This window comes from Camelina sativa, chromosome 16 (genome assembly GCF_030686135.1).
Source record: "Camelina sativa cultivar CO46 ecotype springtype chromosome 16, ASM3068613v1".
Classification (NCBI taxonomy): Eukaryota; Viridiplantae; Streptophyta; class Magnoliopsida; order Brassicales; family Brassicaceae; genus Camelina; species Camelina sativa.
In genome coordinates, this window is record NC_141895.1 from 10,351,003 (window position 1) to 10,366,953 (window position 15,951).

The 15,951-nt window shown below is 39.1% G+C and overlaps 3 protein-coding genes across 3 annotated transcripts; all 3 read right to left on the reverse strand.

Annotated features, from left to right (window-relative positions):
• Nucleotides 1–2,572: 2,572 nt before the first annotated feature.
• LOC109129416 (uncharacterized) lies at nt 2,573–3,089 on the reverse strand. The gene has a single exon (XM_019237638.2). The coding sequence runs from the start codon at nt 3,045–3,047 to the stop codon at nt 2,706–2,708; it is 342 nt and encodes a 113-aa protein (XP_019093183.2). The 5' UTR covers nt 3,048–3,089; the 3' UTR covers nt 2,573–2,705.
• A 930-nt stretch (nt 3,090–4,019) lies between these two features.
• LOC104753540 (FLUCTUATING-LIGHT-ACCLIMATION protein 1, chloroplastic-like) lies at nt 4,020–6,429 on the reverse strand. The gene is made up of 7 exons (XM_087492619.1): nt 5,886–6,429; nt 5,556–5,662; nt 5,110–5,208; nt 4,805–4,864; nt 4,504–4,668; nt 4,202–4,315; nt 4,020–4,112 (listed from the first exon to the last, which is right to left on the reverse strand). Exons 1-7 carry the CDS (start codon nt 6,427–6,429, stop codon nt 4,020–4,022), a joined length of 1,182 nt encoding a protein of 393 aa, XP_087348745.1.
• A 7,730-nt stretch (nt 6,430–14,159) lies between these two features.
• Nucleotides 14,160–15,625, reverse strand: LOC147925415 (uncharacterized). Its single transcript, XM_087492620.1, has 5 exons — nt 15,357–15,625; nt 15,176–15,282; nt 14,890–15,092; nt 14,526–14,663; nt 14,160–14,237 (listed from the first exon to the last, which is right to left on the reverse strand). Exons 1-5 carry the CDS (start codon nt 15,623–15,625, stop codon nt 14,160–14,162), a joined length of 795 nt encoding a protein of 264 aa, XP_087348746.1.
• Nucleotides 15,626–15,951: the final 326 nt, after the last annotated feature.

A 15,951-nucleotide genomic window follows, 5' to 3' on the forward strand; every position in this document is an offset into this window, starting at 1 on the left:
AGTTCGAGACTACTGAAATGACAGTTGTGAACAGATGTTTGAATTGGAGAAAAGGAATCCAAATGAAAAGGAAATAGTGAAGTGACCAGTGAGAGTAGACACTGAAGTAAGATTTGGACAAGGACTGTCGGAACCACGGACTGTTGGATGGTACAAAAGTTATTGGTGAACGATGGACCAGGCTGATAGGCCAACAATAATGCGGTTATGACTATGGGCCGATGGATGGCCCTGAACTCGGAATCCTTGTGAAGGAATTAGACCGACTCACGATTATGGAAGCTCGAGAAAAATGGAAACTTGCGGAAAAGGCAATCCATGTGGGATAAGGATAGTTGAGAAAGAATAAGGAACTTAGGGCGTGATAAGGCTTATCATTGTGGGGAAGTCCAAGGCGGTGTAGTCGACCCTCTAAAAAGATTGACAACCCTAAGGCTCTTGAGAGAGCACCACATTAGAAATCCGTTAGCCGCCGCTAGAGAGAGAGAGATCCATCGAGCATAGACCAAGTTTCCTAAGAGCCATGGTCGATAATCCGAGAGTCATAGTCGAGATAGAGATTGGTAAGTGACCCTCCAACCTATTCCATCGATAGTATTAACGGTTTATCATCGGATGGTAACGATGACCAATGTGTCTGTGTGGTATCACGGGTTCAGATTAGGGATTGAACGAGTGGGATGAGAGATAGCTGAGAATTAGCACCAAGGATCGAAAAACAAAGGTGAGTGTGTGAATGTGGCTGAGTTCTATGGTCGTTCTCTTGACCTGCGGTTTCTTTAGTCTTGTTTGCTTGCTTGTCATGGTTAATGGTTTTTATTGCAATAATTTGATGGTTGGTCTCAGCGATTTGGACCACTATTCTATGTGTTTATTTTACTTGCATGACTTGATTGGAATATACCCTATTTCAGATTTGAGATTATTGAACTGAGCCTAGTGAGACGGGATGACCGCTCCACTAAGCAAATTAGTTTTCCTACGCCTCCTTTTTGGATGGAGGAAAGGAAAGATCCAAGGATCTAAACCTATGTGGCTGACTAGCGTGCGTGACAAAGGCAAAAGAAGGAAAAGGATGATGGTTTTGGGTAGTTTGATTTCTAGTCTAGTATTTTAAAACGATGTAATAGCTTATTGGCATGAATTTCGTTGTACTAGAACCTCATCTTGAAATTTGAATTGCACATTTATGCTTATTTGTGGCATGCTTTACTTAACCAAATGCGCATAGTGTCGAATGAACAAGTGAAAAATTAATTGCCTTAAGTTAGGACAAAGTTTAATTTGGTAAGGTATTTTAGGGTCGGGGCGTTACACTGCCCCTTTGGTTTGCCACACGACAACCTTATGTCTTATCGGATAAATATCTGCTCAAGTAGCTCTACGTATTTCTATAACAGTCCGCAGCAATTGTAAAACAGTCATTTGAGTTTGAATTAATTTTACATTCAATTTCAAAAAATACTGTCCTTAGTTGTCGTATTGTTTTGACAGCTCCTACGTCTATTGTCGTTTTGCACAATGGTTGTCGCTAACCGAGCGATCAACAAAAGAACATGCCATCTATATATGAAAGACAGGATTTACATTTTTCCTTTCTTATTTCCCTTTCTTTAAAAGTATTTACATTTCTTTTTCATTGTTATTTTCTTTTTCCTTTAAAATGAAAAATTATAAATTTTGAAAACTACACCATATTTTTGTGTTTGTGAAAACTACATTAAATATAAGTAAAATGACTAAATTAACTGAATTACAAATAATTAATACTTTGATATATAAATTATATTTTTTAATAATTATACAAAGATAAATAAACACGCAAAAAAACTTCTCGGCAAGAACATAAATCTTTCTCATATAATATTGTTTTTGTTGTCAAATCTTGAAAAGAATGAGAGATATATATTGGTTAACATGATTCTTGGCCATTATGCATGTAATCACGTAACTGGTATCCTCATGAATCAAACCTAAATAACTGGTAGAACTCTGGAAGTACTTTCAAAAGCACCCTTATCAACTAATGCTAAGATGGTGCATCAATGCCTATGTGTAAAGTCAATAGAGACTTGTATGCATCAACGCTGAGTTTAAACTTCTCTTGCGCTGCCGCCTGCGATTTCAACCACATTACCGAAAAAACAATTTTGTCAAGAACGCATAAAAAACAATTTTTTTAAACTACGATCAGTTTAAAAGAAAAGTTGAATTATATTATACCAATAATAAAAAATTTCCAGTATTGTTTTTTCTTATTTTAATATTTTATTTATTATTATTTATTATTTAATCTTTCTATTAATTATAAGTAACATAAATACTGTATGCACTAAATAAGTATTTTAAAGTAAAAAAAATGTGTTTAGGTGAATATTTAGGTGGCAGAATAAGAAGAGAAAAAAACTAACTTTATAGATATAGCTCTTCGATGTTTTTGATATTGATGAACAATCTTTGCTTATTGTATGGAATGAAACGGATCTCATGTGGTATTAGATCTTGTGTAGCTGTCTCGAGCATACAACATTAGGGAAAAAAAGTAACTAAAATATGATTGCTCCCCTCGTAGTAGAGTATGATTTTGTAGTCTTGAAGAGTGACTAAAATATCGTTATATTGCATACAAAATCATAACATCCAACTTTATTGATCAACTAAAACTAAAACGAACAAATGGTTTAAAGCATAACTATTTTAAAATTCTACTTTGTGGTAGGAGGAACTGCACCAGCAATTCTTGAGCATTGTTCCTTCAACATAGGAGGGAAAAATGGCTTAACCGGAATTTTTGGGATGCAATTAGCTTCGACTTCCAAAAATGCCTTGCAGCAAGCTGGACCTATGCTACCAAACTTTCCGGTGATTATGGATAGAGAAATCTCAGCAATGCATCCAGGAATATCCATCAACGTTGACCAACATTTTGTTATATCAGGAAATCCTGGTATACGAGAACTCGGTTGGAATGGAAATGGTAGCTGAGCATTTACCGAAACCACAATACATACAGTCGCTACAGCAAAAATCACGTTTTTGATAGCCATGATGAAGGAAATAGGAAGATTGAAATATAATATTGGTACAAATGACTCTTTCTCGAGTATGTTTCTGAATGATCAATACTAACCTCCTTTAGTTATATTTATATGGGAAGAAACGAGCATTGGTATTAGTTATCGTCTTGAAACGTTTGCGGACTTTTTATTAGGTAATTTAATTAACAGTTTCGTTTTTATCTCAAGTTTAATTAGCAGATTCTAAAACTGAAATAGAGTCCAAATCCCCTCTCTATGATACGACATTAATTTTTCACCAAAAAAAAAAATGATACGACATTAATTAATATTGAGTATTGACCATATGTATGTGATTTGATTTGAATGAGGGAGATGAAATATAACCGAAGTCCTTGAGTCTATCCGGATTAGGAGTAATCTTTCTTGTATTTTGAGCTTTAACTCGTGTTGGCTTTTACCTTTAAGTAGGAGTCGTGATCTCCATGTTATCTGTTTCCAGGGGGTTCTATGCTTGTAAGTTGGAGTTGTATAAAATACCGTCTTTCTTTTTCTTTGAAAAAAGATTTTGAAGAAGTTTATTAAACCGGTTTTGCTATCAGTGATGGATCGAAACCGGTTGATAATAATGTGGAGACAAATTAAAATGCAAAACTCGAAAGAAAAAACGAAAAGAAAAGAGGTACTCTATGGATTTTGATAAAATAAAAAATAAAAACTAACCGAAACTACACAAACGCAATAAAATAAGATTGAAATTGGATAACTAGAAAAATAAACTGATTTAAACTTCAAAATTCAAATTCCATTCATACCAATAATAGGATCAAACCAATCCGGTTTATTAGTTGAATTGAACAAAATCCGGTATTAAGTAAATAAATGTTGGTTTAATCATATTTAAACCGGTTTTGGCCGTGAATAATAAGGAATCAAAGTATCAACCCAATTAAGCTCTAGATATATCGCACGGTTTGCTGATGATACTAAACCGGTTCGGATTTAGAAAGGCCGTAAAAGTGGGTAATCTTCAAGTAGTTCTCTTTCTGACAAAACGTCCTTGTCGTTCTGTGGTGTCCAAAGTACTTCTACTGCCTGCAGCATTTTGTTTCACATCTTTAATTTACAAGACTAAACCATTCTCATGATTAAGCAAGTTACGGATACAAGTATGATTCTCTTACCAATATTTTGTTACTCGGTATCAACCCGAGTTTATGTAAGGCTTCCTTCAAATCTCCACTTCCCTTTATTGTCTCCAGTTTAAGTGTACCCTCTGTAGCGACCAATATGGTTACCTGATCATGAAACAAAACACTTCCTGTTAAAGAATTATTAAACACATAAAAGCACAATAACCTAATATTACTTTGGAGCGAGTGTGTTTTGCAAATTATATAACTGCTTTCGCCATTTTTACGAGGTTTAATTATAACTGTCTTGCTACCCTGTCCCACTAGACTTTGGAGTTTTTGTATAAGTTTACCACAATATATTCATTGTTCAAACCGCTAGCTCTATGAATCTTTGAGCTTCGTATCTTTTTGCTATTCACGTTAACAAGCGTTTCCTCGTCGAATTTTCCCCGTTCTTCAACGGAGAGTTGATTAAATTGCTTCTCTCCTTCTTCTATACACGGCTTCACATCCACCTGAAAAGTACATGATACAGATCAAAGAGTGGTTAGGTTCTGCTACCATATAATTACTAGACCAGGTGATGGAACCAGGCTAGAATATGTTAAATGTTGCAACTCGTTCATGATCAGAGAGAACCTCTGGACTTACTGATGAATAACAAGAGATGCAATAGTCCGGGTGCCTCAACAAAGCCAATGTTGCCTCTGTACGTAATACACAGAAAAATCAAGTAGCTAGAAATGATATGTAGTTTTTATACAGGTCACTATAGTTTTCATTAACACCTGCAACTTATTTTAGCAATTTACATCATTTAAGTCAAATTAACATTTTTTTCACCAAATAACGTCTCATTCTAAACACAAAAGAAAAAGGTCATTTAACATTTTTCACATATGATAGGGTAAAAAAAGATTTAAGTATATGTATATCAAGGAATATGTTATCCCGGTTAAAACATAGCTTAGACCCTCCGGTGTGGATGTATCTGCAGTTTCAGCAAGGCTATTGAAATCTTGTTGTAAGGTCCTCGCTGAGCCAAGCAACCCCACCTGACACAGATATACATATCGGAATAAGAAACTCATCTAAGTGTAAGTGCAACCGAAGCATAATCCAATGAAGCTGTATAGCTAAATGATTTGGTCATGCATTTTGAAGGTTTACTAAATACTTTGTCATCTACTTTTTCCTAGTTTTTTTTTTCTTTGGAAGTGTCTTATGAATACAATGAGAAAACTTTATTCAGCTCAAGTGTTTCAGCTATTATTTGACTATTCTAGTAATTCATCTAACGTACCACTCAAACCTACAGGTATGACAATATATATTCCTTGTGAGCAGAGCAGCTAAGAGAATATTATCGAATTAAGGTTTCAAAACTAAAGAGAGAGACCACCTGTAGTCTAAGGACGCTAGTTGTCTTAGCATTGGTTAGAATGTGGTTCTGTGACTTTTCTGCAATGATATTACCGACCCAAGCAATGGCTACAACCGCTGCTATAACTGTCGTAACAAGAGACCTCGGATCTCGAAGCCGATTCCGAGGAGCTCGGAGCTGAGTCCATGGAGCTTGGAGCCGATACCCATAATCTTGGTTCCAAGTAACAGGAGTTTTCCGAGTGTGTAGACGAGTAGCTCGAAGCTGATGACGATGGCGACGAGTAGCTCGAAGCTGATGACGATGGCGACGAGTAGCTCGAAGCTGATGACGATGGCGACGAGTAGCTCGAAGCTGATGACGATGGCGACGAGTAGCTCGAACCTGATGAAGATGGCGACGAGTAGCTCGAGCCTGATGACGATGGCGACGAGTAGCTCGAACCTGATGACGATGACGACTTAGAAAACGTTGTAGAAGAGGAAGAAGAGCTCTTAGAACTCTGAGACCTAGACGAGAAGGCGCTACCGCCAATTCTACCACCAGACGCAGCCAAGGCCCAATTATTATCACATAACAAAAGTAGACCAAGCATAAATACCGCAGCTATAGCAGGTTTTTTCAGAGAATCTAATGTTTTCTTGATCTGAATCTCGATTTTGTAAAGTGAATTCTTCCGTAATTGAGCATGATTCGATTCAGATCTCCCATCTGCATCAAAACACGTTGGTTGTTTGTATTTGACGGCGATTTGTAGACGACCAAGATTTGATCTGCTTTGTGGTTTGGAGTAGAAATGAACATAAGGATGATGATGTCGATGTTGCTTGTATGAAAAAGATGGGTTCCATTGAAGCGGAGTTAATTTCAGAAAGGCAGAAGTAGCCACCATGGTCAAATTTCTCAATGGAGGAAATGGTGTAATGATGACTGATGGCTAGGGTTTTGTTTTCTTTTTCTTTCTTCAGGTCGCTAGGGTTTTATAAGGGCAAATGCGTGAGACTGATTGGAAAACATTTGGAGGGAGTTTTTTTTTTTTTTTTTTTGGTTTTAAAAAAAAAGAGAAAAACCGGTTTGGCAATTGGTAAGGTGGATTATTAGACTAAACTGAACCAATGTGTTCATGTTATTGATAAATTACAAAAAAAATATTCTTTGGTTCACTCTCTTATTCACACCCTCTTATTTAGCCAATCAAAATACAGCAATATTTCATGTAATATTATCTATAAAAAATAAATTAAAATTAAAATCAGAAAACAAAACACAGAAGAAAAAATATTTGTAGACATTTTATTAAATGAATTTAAATATTGAGTTGAATTTATATAATAAGTTTAGGATTTCAATGTTTCAAATAAATAAAACTATACCTTGGTTTGAGTTTAGAAATGAGGATTCAGAGTTTACATTTTGCAATTAAATGAGAAGATATGTCTGTTTAAATTTATAAATGAAGATTTAGGGTTTAATCTTACAATTAAACAAAATTATATGTAAGTTTGAGTTTATAAAGAAAGATTAGAGTCTATAGTTGAACAAGATTATGTGTCAATTTGAGTTTATAAAGGAAGATTATGGTTTGAATTCATATAAGAGGATAAATGTTTATAAATAAGAACCAAACAAATTATATGTCGGTTTGGTTTTATGAAAGAGAAATAAAGTTTAGATTTTATAATATTAAACGAGATTATATGTCGATTTGAGTTTATAAAAGAGAATTAGAGGTTAAATTTTACAATTAAACGAGACTATGTGTCTGTTTAGATTCAACTAAATTAATATTTTTGTTAAAGATTTACATTTTAATCTATTTTATTTATTTAGTTTTCAAATTTTATTTAGATAAAATATGACATGGTGCATTTTTATTTGTTAAAACAAAAATGGATGAACCCAAGTATTGCTCGGGAAAGATTAGAGTGATGACATCCTCAAATTATTTATATTGTTTTACAGAGAGTAAAATGGACGGAGAAAAAATAAAAATTGCTAAAAAATTCCAGTTTGTGGATATTTTTTGAAATCTCACTTGAAAACTGAGTTTTTTTTAGCCGAATTAATATGAAAGTAAAAAATATTGATAATATACTGAGATTTATGTAGTAAACAATATGAAATATTGAAAAGTTAAAAAAAATTAAAATATTTCTTTGGGAGTAACTAGAATGAGTAAAAAACCACTTAGCATTTAAACAAAAAAAAACAATAGAAGAAAATAGTAATGTAGTGTTTTGTAATAACATTAAAAATTATAAAAAGGAAAAATAACTAAATCATTGATACTTTTGGAAATTTAATTAGAAATCTTTTTCGTGTTTTTTTTTAAATATTCGGGTTTGTTTTCTTCTCCTATTCCAAAAGAAAGTTCGTAATGAAAAAAAAAAAGAATAATTATATACTTTTTTTTTGTGTGTGTGTTTGGTAAGAATGCATGTAAGAAATCATTTTACTATTTTAGTACTGTAAAAGTGTCTTCTATATATTTAACTAAAACAATACGTTTGTAAAAGTCTTGTTGTAAATATATAATCATAATAGATTATGATCCACGGTATACCGCGGGACAAGTTTTTATTTTAAACTTTTGTTAATATATTAGTTTAGTATTTATTTTGCTAATGTACTATTTTATTAATTCTAGTGATTAATTATATAACCTGCGGTATAACACACAATATTTTTGTTTAATACAATCTTAACTAAATCAGTTTGATTCTATACATTTTATACTGGTGTTGTTAAAATAGTAAAATGAGGATTTAACCATATGTAAGTACCATATTAATGATGTTTTATTTTTTAGTATTATTAATTTACTCTATCATGTCATATAATCGTCCTGCAATATTTGTGTTATTTTGAAAATTTATTATGTTTAAATATTCATAATTTTAAACTTTTATTAAGTTTAGATATATCAATTGTAATATTTTAAACTTCTTAAAAGTTTTAAATTTACTATATACGATTAAATTTAACATTTCATCTAAAAACTCGTGATATACCGTGAAACTATATTTGTTTAACGGGAAAATCACATTTTAAACCTTCAAAGTGTCATTGAGTAGCACTTTAAACTTTGAGATATTTTCACTAACACTATAAACCTTTAAAATGATTTCACTAACACAATTTTTTTTATCTGTTTATTTATTTATAAAAACTAAAACTAATTAAAATTTATATTAAACCAACATATTTTAACTATTTCGCGTTGACAAATTTTATTATTCCGTTAGTTTTTATGGCGGTACAAAAATGAAAGTTAGTTTTAATGTTTAAAATGTTAGTAAAATCAATTTAAATGTTCAAAGTATTAGTAAAATCATTTTAAAGGTTCAAAGTGTTAGTAAAATCATTTTAAAGGTTTATAGTGTTAATGAAATTTTATCGAGTTTTAAAGTGCTACCCAATGACTATTGGAAGGTTAAAACATGATTTATTTTTTTAAACCGTACATTGGTGTTGGTGTTGTTAAGTTTAATGATATTTTAATTTATTATTATTATTGATTCAAAATCATCCCGTCATATATATAACTCATCCTGCAATATATCTAGTCAGTGTTATTAAAAAAATTTAATATTTAAATTTATATATTTTACACTTCTTAAAAATTTAAAAGTTACTATGTATGTGTAAATACAGTTTTTATATTAAAAAAAAAGAAAAATGAAATATCTAATTATGATGTCACAGAAAAGCCACCGTTAACTGAATATAAACATACCTAGATAGGAACAAAACCAAAGTCCTTTGTGGAGACGGCTAGGGTTTGTGGAGACGAGAGTCAAGATGCGAGCATGGAGGATGTGGGGCGTCCACCTGGGGACGTACCGAGGCCGGTGTTGTCCTATGTGGACACGGTACAGAGTAGTAACGGTGGTGGTAGGTCGGTTCCGGAGCAGGTTTTGGATGATGAGTTTGTGGACTCGAGGGTGAGTATGGAGTTTCCGGATGGGGAGGATGGTGAGCTAACATTTGTCCGGCGTGTGGAATTTATGGGCATTCCGTGAGTATGTGTTCTCAAAAATTGTCAGAGGATATGGTCCAGATGCGGGTGCAGAATGAAGCTTCGCATTTGGGACAGGGGGAGACGGATAAGGATGGGTTTATAGCTGTCCGCTGTTCGGGTCGGAAAGCTTTAGCTCCGACGAAAAGTCTGGTTTTCGCGGCGGGTGGATCAGGAGTGAATCAAGCGGAGAAAATGGTGGAGATTGCATCCAACTGTGGTTCGGGAAATGTTGCCATATCTAACAAATTTGGTGGGTTGATTGAGGATTCGGTGGATGGATTAAGGGAAACTAGAGAATCTAGGGAGGCGAATAAGGAAAATGTGAACACTGAGAATATGCCGGGAGTAGTTATGCGAATCGATCAAGATAAGGAAATTTTGAGTCGAGGGAAAGAGGCTCGCAGTGCTGGCGGGAACAGAGGAGGTGGGTTGAGTAAGAAGATGAGTGGGTCTAAGAATTAAAAAAACATTGGGCCGAAGAGTACAGGCCCCAAAATCAATAAGCCCACTATGGGGTTGGTATTTGGACCGTAAGCAGGGAGTCCAATTTGGCAGTCTCGGGTAAACGGTTGCGGTTGAGGTGGAGAATCAGGGTCGAGCAGGCAGAGTGTTCACTGTCGGTGGGATGAAGGATGATGGGGTCCGGCCGCCGTCGACATCCGGTGGAGTTGTGACATTAGCAGATGTGGAGGAAGCCATGGAGAAGGTGGGGAAGGTCTCGGCATCAAGTGGAGAGGAGTACTCGATGGCGCTTGGGGATCAAGTTGGTGCGCAATGACGGGGTTCCCTGGTGGTTCTACGTTTAATTAAAGCATTCATGATGAATTGTCTCTTATGGAATTGCCGGGAGGCGAATAAACCCAATTTTCGTCGATCTCTTATGGAATTTCCGGGTGGATTTCCTCCGGTGTAGCCAAGTTGTGACAAGTATGACGTTGTACATAATTGGTTTGTCAACAATAGCATCGTTCCATCGACATAAACTGGTAGCATGATCGTTCCTACCGTCACGACCGTATCACCGTCGAATCCGGTGAGCGGTTGAACATCGTGCTCGGCCGTCCGTAAGTCGACCTCCATCTGAATGAACAGATCTTTAAAAATATCAATGAGCGTTGCGATCAGCTGAATCCGGTTAAATGTATCTTCCTAGCTGAAATGTGCTCGGCCGATCGCAACGCTCATTGATGTTAAGAATTGTTAGGATCGGTCAGCCCGTTATAATGAGTGAACTTAAATTTGTTGACTTAATGAACGCAGACCCTTGAGATTCTCGCCGTGAAGGGCAAGCATTGGGCTTCCTCGAGCACCCGGTCGAGATTGGGAGCTGAGCTCGTTGCTCGGTGGACCTTTGATGATAGGCCCTTTACCATCGTTTCTAGGCGTCGTATGGTTTCGTCCTTGAGATCTTCATCCGACCGATGGTTCGGCTGTGTTGGAGTTGGTGGACTTCCGCTCTGTTGGCCTTGGCCATGCGTCCTGTTTTGGTCGTCGGATGGCCCTTCTCCGATGTGTTCGTCAACGGAACCTACGTTAATAGATGCAAGTCGGCGCCTATGGCTTTCGTAGCACTCCTCTACAGATATCGGCGCTACTGGAAGTGGATTCGCGTTCTGGTCAGCAGGAGCACTCTCGTATTGACGCTCACTCCTTCGTCGTTGGAGCATGCTGATCTGATTTTGCGAAGCTTCCTGTGCTGCCACGATTGCTTCGAGCCGTTCAATAGTCCGTGTTTCCTGGCTGTCGAGTCGACCAAGGATGGTTTGCATCAGGTCGTCAATAGTCCGTGTTTCCTGGTAGGCTGGCATCGTTGACGGCAGTCTGGTCCGTAGCAGGTCCATGCTCGGCATGTATGGCAGTGACAGGTTCTAAGGGCGCATCGGACGCTGGTACAGAGGTTATGTTGTTTGGTGCAGCACCCTCGACTGTGGTCGTCTTGGAAGGTGGAGGCGGGAGAGCGCGTGCTCTTGTTCGCCCCCATCATTGTTCCGAAGGCGCTGGTTACTGGGTCATGGTGTTGAATTCTTTACTGGAGTTTCCTAAGTTCGCCATGTCTCGATCTGGAATCTTCGTAGAAATGGCGACCGTCGAATTTGATTGTCAAAATGTAGCGCTCTAATCTGGCTCCACGAGTCCGTCTTAACGAGATGTCAAGTTCTTACATCGTCCCTTTGACCACGGAAACGATTTAAAACACGTTCCTCATGGATGCAGCAATGAAATAACCCACCCAAATAAGCCGACCCAGCTTCGCAATCAGCTAGCAGGCGGTCAAGTTTGTATAAGCCAAGTCCTTACTTCCATTCTTTTTCCGACCTCGTGGCAAACACAGGGTAAGGTGACGACCAGAGCTGCACCTAAACAGTACGACGAGCTCATCTCGACTACCACCCTAAAACTTGGTATTCGATTAACGTAACAGTATAAGCCGAGAGACGTCTCGCTCCGTAAAATACATTTCGATACCAAGGAGAGGAAAGAAAACCAACGGAAAACACAATAAAACGTTTATTCCAAAGTAACATTACATAAAACCCATAACAACGAAAAAACAGCAAGTGACGACTTCGAAGCTCAGGCTTCAATACCCAGGTTGGCATTGGAAGGCTCATTGACTTCCAGCTCGCCGAGCTTTATATGCCAAAATCAGCATTCTCCCCGCAACTCTTCTAGCGTGTCCATCAGAACGTCAGCACCCCTAGCGGCCATTTTATCAAGATCCCTTCAGCACAGCTGCTCTCGCAGAACATTTGGTCCGTACTTTCCATGTGAATGATGTAGCGACGTAATTTCTCAATGCAAGCTCGACAAGCGGCGATCTCCATATGATCCTTGAAGGGTCTCCTTGTCAGGGGCTCAAGATCGCCCTCTAAGAGATCAGTAACCTCCACCTCATCCATTAACGCCCTGCAACGCGAGCACTCTTCTAGCATCCGATCCATCCTCCACTTCGTAATGAAAAGTTCATCAGCGATCATATGCTCAAGATAGTCCACAGTCCCGTCTACCCGACAAAACTGGAAAACACGTTCGAACTGACGACGAAGAGCTATGATGTACGCCCTCAGCGTCTGGATCCAAGCATGATACGATTCAATCTCTGCACAAATTACATCATCTGGAGAGCGAATGTACCTCGCAACAAGCCGCTCTCGAGCCTTCCTCAACCACGCCGACCTTGTCGTTACAGGCATAGGAGCGACGTCAATTATCTAACAAACAGAATTTATGTTCTTAAAAGGGGAATGGAATGGTGAGAAGTTAATAAAATGAAGGCGAATTTATAGAGCAAAGGGCGCAATTTCCCGAGGCAAAATGACCAATCCAACAGCCCCTCAAAAATCACGCCCATAGAATGATGAGCACAAGTCATAAAACCGAACAATAAAATCCAACCATAATGCAAAAGTCCAAAAAAAATAATAATAATACAATGCCTACACGGCTCAACATCCGCTACAAAATGGAAATAAAGTTCAAGCTAAGGAATGTAAAGCACAAATTACTGGTCGGCAGCGGCCTGAGTCTCGGAGACCACGAGTGCCCCCACCACAACAATCGTCACACACTCTGCGCTCTTTCTGGTAGTCGTAGGAACTTCTGCACCCCTCAGCAGGAGTCACAGGAACGATCACGCCCTCCACGGCGGCCATAGTCTCTGGGAAAGGCCCCACGTCGCTGTCTAGAACATCTGTGATATCAAAGCTGCAGACCTTGTCCTACCACACCTTCACGTCGGATTCCAAACCAAGCATCGTCGCCGTAGGAATGACGGTACCACTTTTCACCAACTCCTCGAGACACTCATATGTGCCTATCACCTGGCTCAACGTCAGAACAGACTCGTTTGCCGCCCTATTATCAAGGATGTGTCTCCTCATCCTCTCAATACTAGACCTGTAGCCAGCAAACTTGACATTAACGCCCAGCCGCTCTGCCAATAGCCACCCGTCAAACGACTGCTGCATCCTTGCCCTCTGAGACGCCTGGTCGTAGCCCTGGGCATATTATCCGAACCCGAAACCCGAACACGAACCCGACCCGAAATAGGTGGTTTGGTTTGGGTTCGGGTTCAGTACCTCTGAGGTTCGGATACCCGATCCGGTTCGGGTAATATCCGAACCCGAAATAAAACCCGAACTAGTCCAAAATAAATGTAAAAATGCATCTAGGGGGATCAAACTCAATACCTTGGACATTTAATGGTGCATATTAAACCATCTTGCTATCTTAGTTTCTTTGTTTTAATGTGAAATATTTAATATTTATATATATACATATGTTCTAAAATTTATAAAAAGATTAAAAAAAAAACAAAAATTTCTTTTTTCGTGATTTGTTTGAGTTCAGGTATACCCGAAAAACCCGAACCCGAATGGGTAATACCAAACCCGATCCGAAAGTACAAAAAACCCAAACGGGTTCTATATGCCTAAACCCGAAAACCCAAAAATCCGAAAACCTGAACCCGATCGGGTTCGGGAACCCGAATGCCCAGGGCTAGGCCTCCTGAAGCTCAAGATGAGATCGGGAAGCATCAAGAGAAGCCTTGAGCTCGGCCACCTGTTTCGTGAGGGCGGCAGAAATTTCTCTCTCCTTGTCTAGCTCCCTGCGATGATACTCCGACAACCTCCTGGACGACTCAGATCCACGATGGTCGGCCAAGCGCTTCTCCAACTCTGCAATGAGAACAATGTGCATGGAACAAGTGAGTAGGGATGTCGTGGACCGCTCGTCGGGCCTGATAGGTGGTGGGGTGGTATCACACCCTTTTCAAAGAAACCGTATGTGACACTCTCGCGTCATAAGGCTCCGCCCCAGAATCATTTTATACCTCATCTTTTAGTCGAGTTTGTTTTACAACCTCTCCCCAACATGCGGTTTACAGTTCCAGCCTCCTAAAAACATGAGTGAGAAAACCATGCAATAATCGAAAAGATAACGCAAAATCTAAGAGAAGTACCAACCTGGAAGTGCTTCCGAGCCCAGGATTTGTAGATCTCAGGATCGAAGAGAGAACCCACAGAAGGAAGGAAGTCAAAGGAGCCGTGAATCTTGCTAGCAAGCTCGCCGCAAGCAACACCGTTGCTAAAAAACAACTCATCCTTTGTTTATAAGAGAAGGAGAACAAATCATCAATCCTAGTGGTATCGCGAGGCATGTCGTCCCTCCTAGACCTCTTAGACGATTCGGGCTCAGGGACAACCACCTCAACGTGAGAAGATCACTTCCGCGCAGGATTGGGACGCACGGACGAATCCGCAACTATCGCTAAGGCGTCAGAAGTTTCACACGCGACGAATTTTTCTACATGCAAGGAGCGGTAGGAACCGTGAAAGCCCTCTTGTTGGCGCGAGCAGAAGCCACCTCCGTCGACCTAGCATCACCTGCAGCTCGCTCCTCAGCACCGTCACCTACCGAAGGATCAACTACCTCGGCGGCACAAGAAGACCCTGGATCAACAGCTTTCTCGAACTGATGGACATATCGAGGAAGACGAGCGTTGACTTTTCCCATCCTTAAGCGCGGTAGACCTAAGAAGAACATCCAAGAATGACAACCTAATAATCATCAAGCATAGTGGCAATCAACAACACAAAGAGAGCAGGAAACTTACGAAATCTCTGAGTAACCTGTGGCCAATTTAGCGCCCCTCTCTCCCTCACCTTCTTGAGATTGTCAAAAAAACCTACAAGAGAAGAGCACGCAAATGGACGACAGGCTCTGCAAACATCAGCAAGAACAAATAAAGGTTAAAGACCAACCAAAAGGAAAACTAGCATGTATGAATCAAAAACAACAAATCGAGATTATCAACTGAAAACTCATTCAACTTGATGAAGAAGAAACGGCGCTGCCATTGACGAACTTTCCTATCGGCCCCGATAACAATTTTGTGGCCCGACCTAGTGCTGGTATAATAATGGCCCGGGCTGTCTCTTAATTTCGTAAGCCTGGTAGCCTCCTCAAAAAAGTGAACATCAACTTCTACACCGCACTCCGTCGCGAGTGTTGCCAAACCAGCTGCGTTACGGATGCCTCCCACAGTAAGCTGTGAGATAGCCATCCTACGTCTCGCAAAATAACGCGTCAGAAACTCTGGAAGAGGAAGCCAAAGACCGCACTCAGTGAAATACTGGTCATGAAGGCCAATGAAGCCTTATGGGGCCACCAAGGGCACTGGTGAGGTTTAGGGACCCAAAAAATTAATCCCTCAGGCTTTTTACACCACCGTGCAATCTCAGCAATAATATCTAATTTACACAGCGAGGGACCATGATCAATCGGATCGACAATGACTACAAGATCGTCATCGGAACCTACCGGGGAAGCACCAAGGCCCAGAACGGCCAGACCTGGGCAGGGACGAGCAATAGTTCCGCATCCTAAACC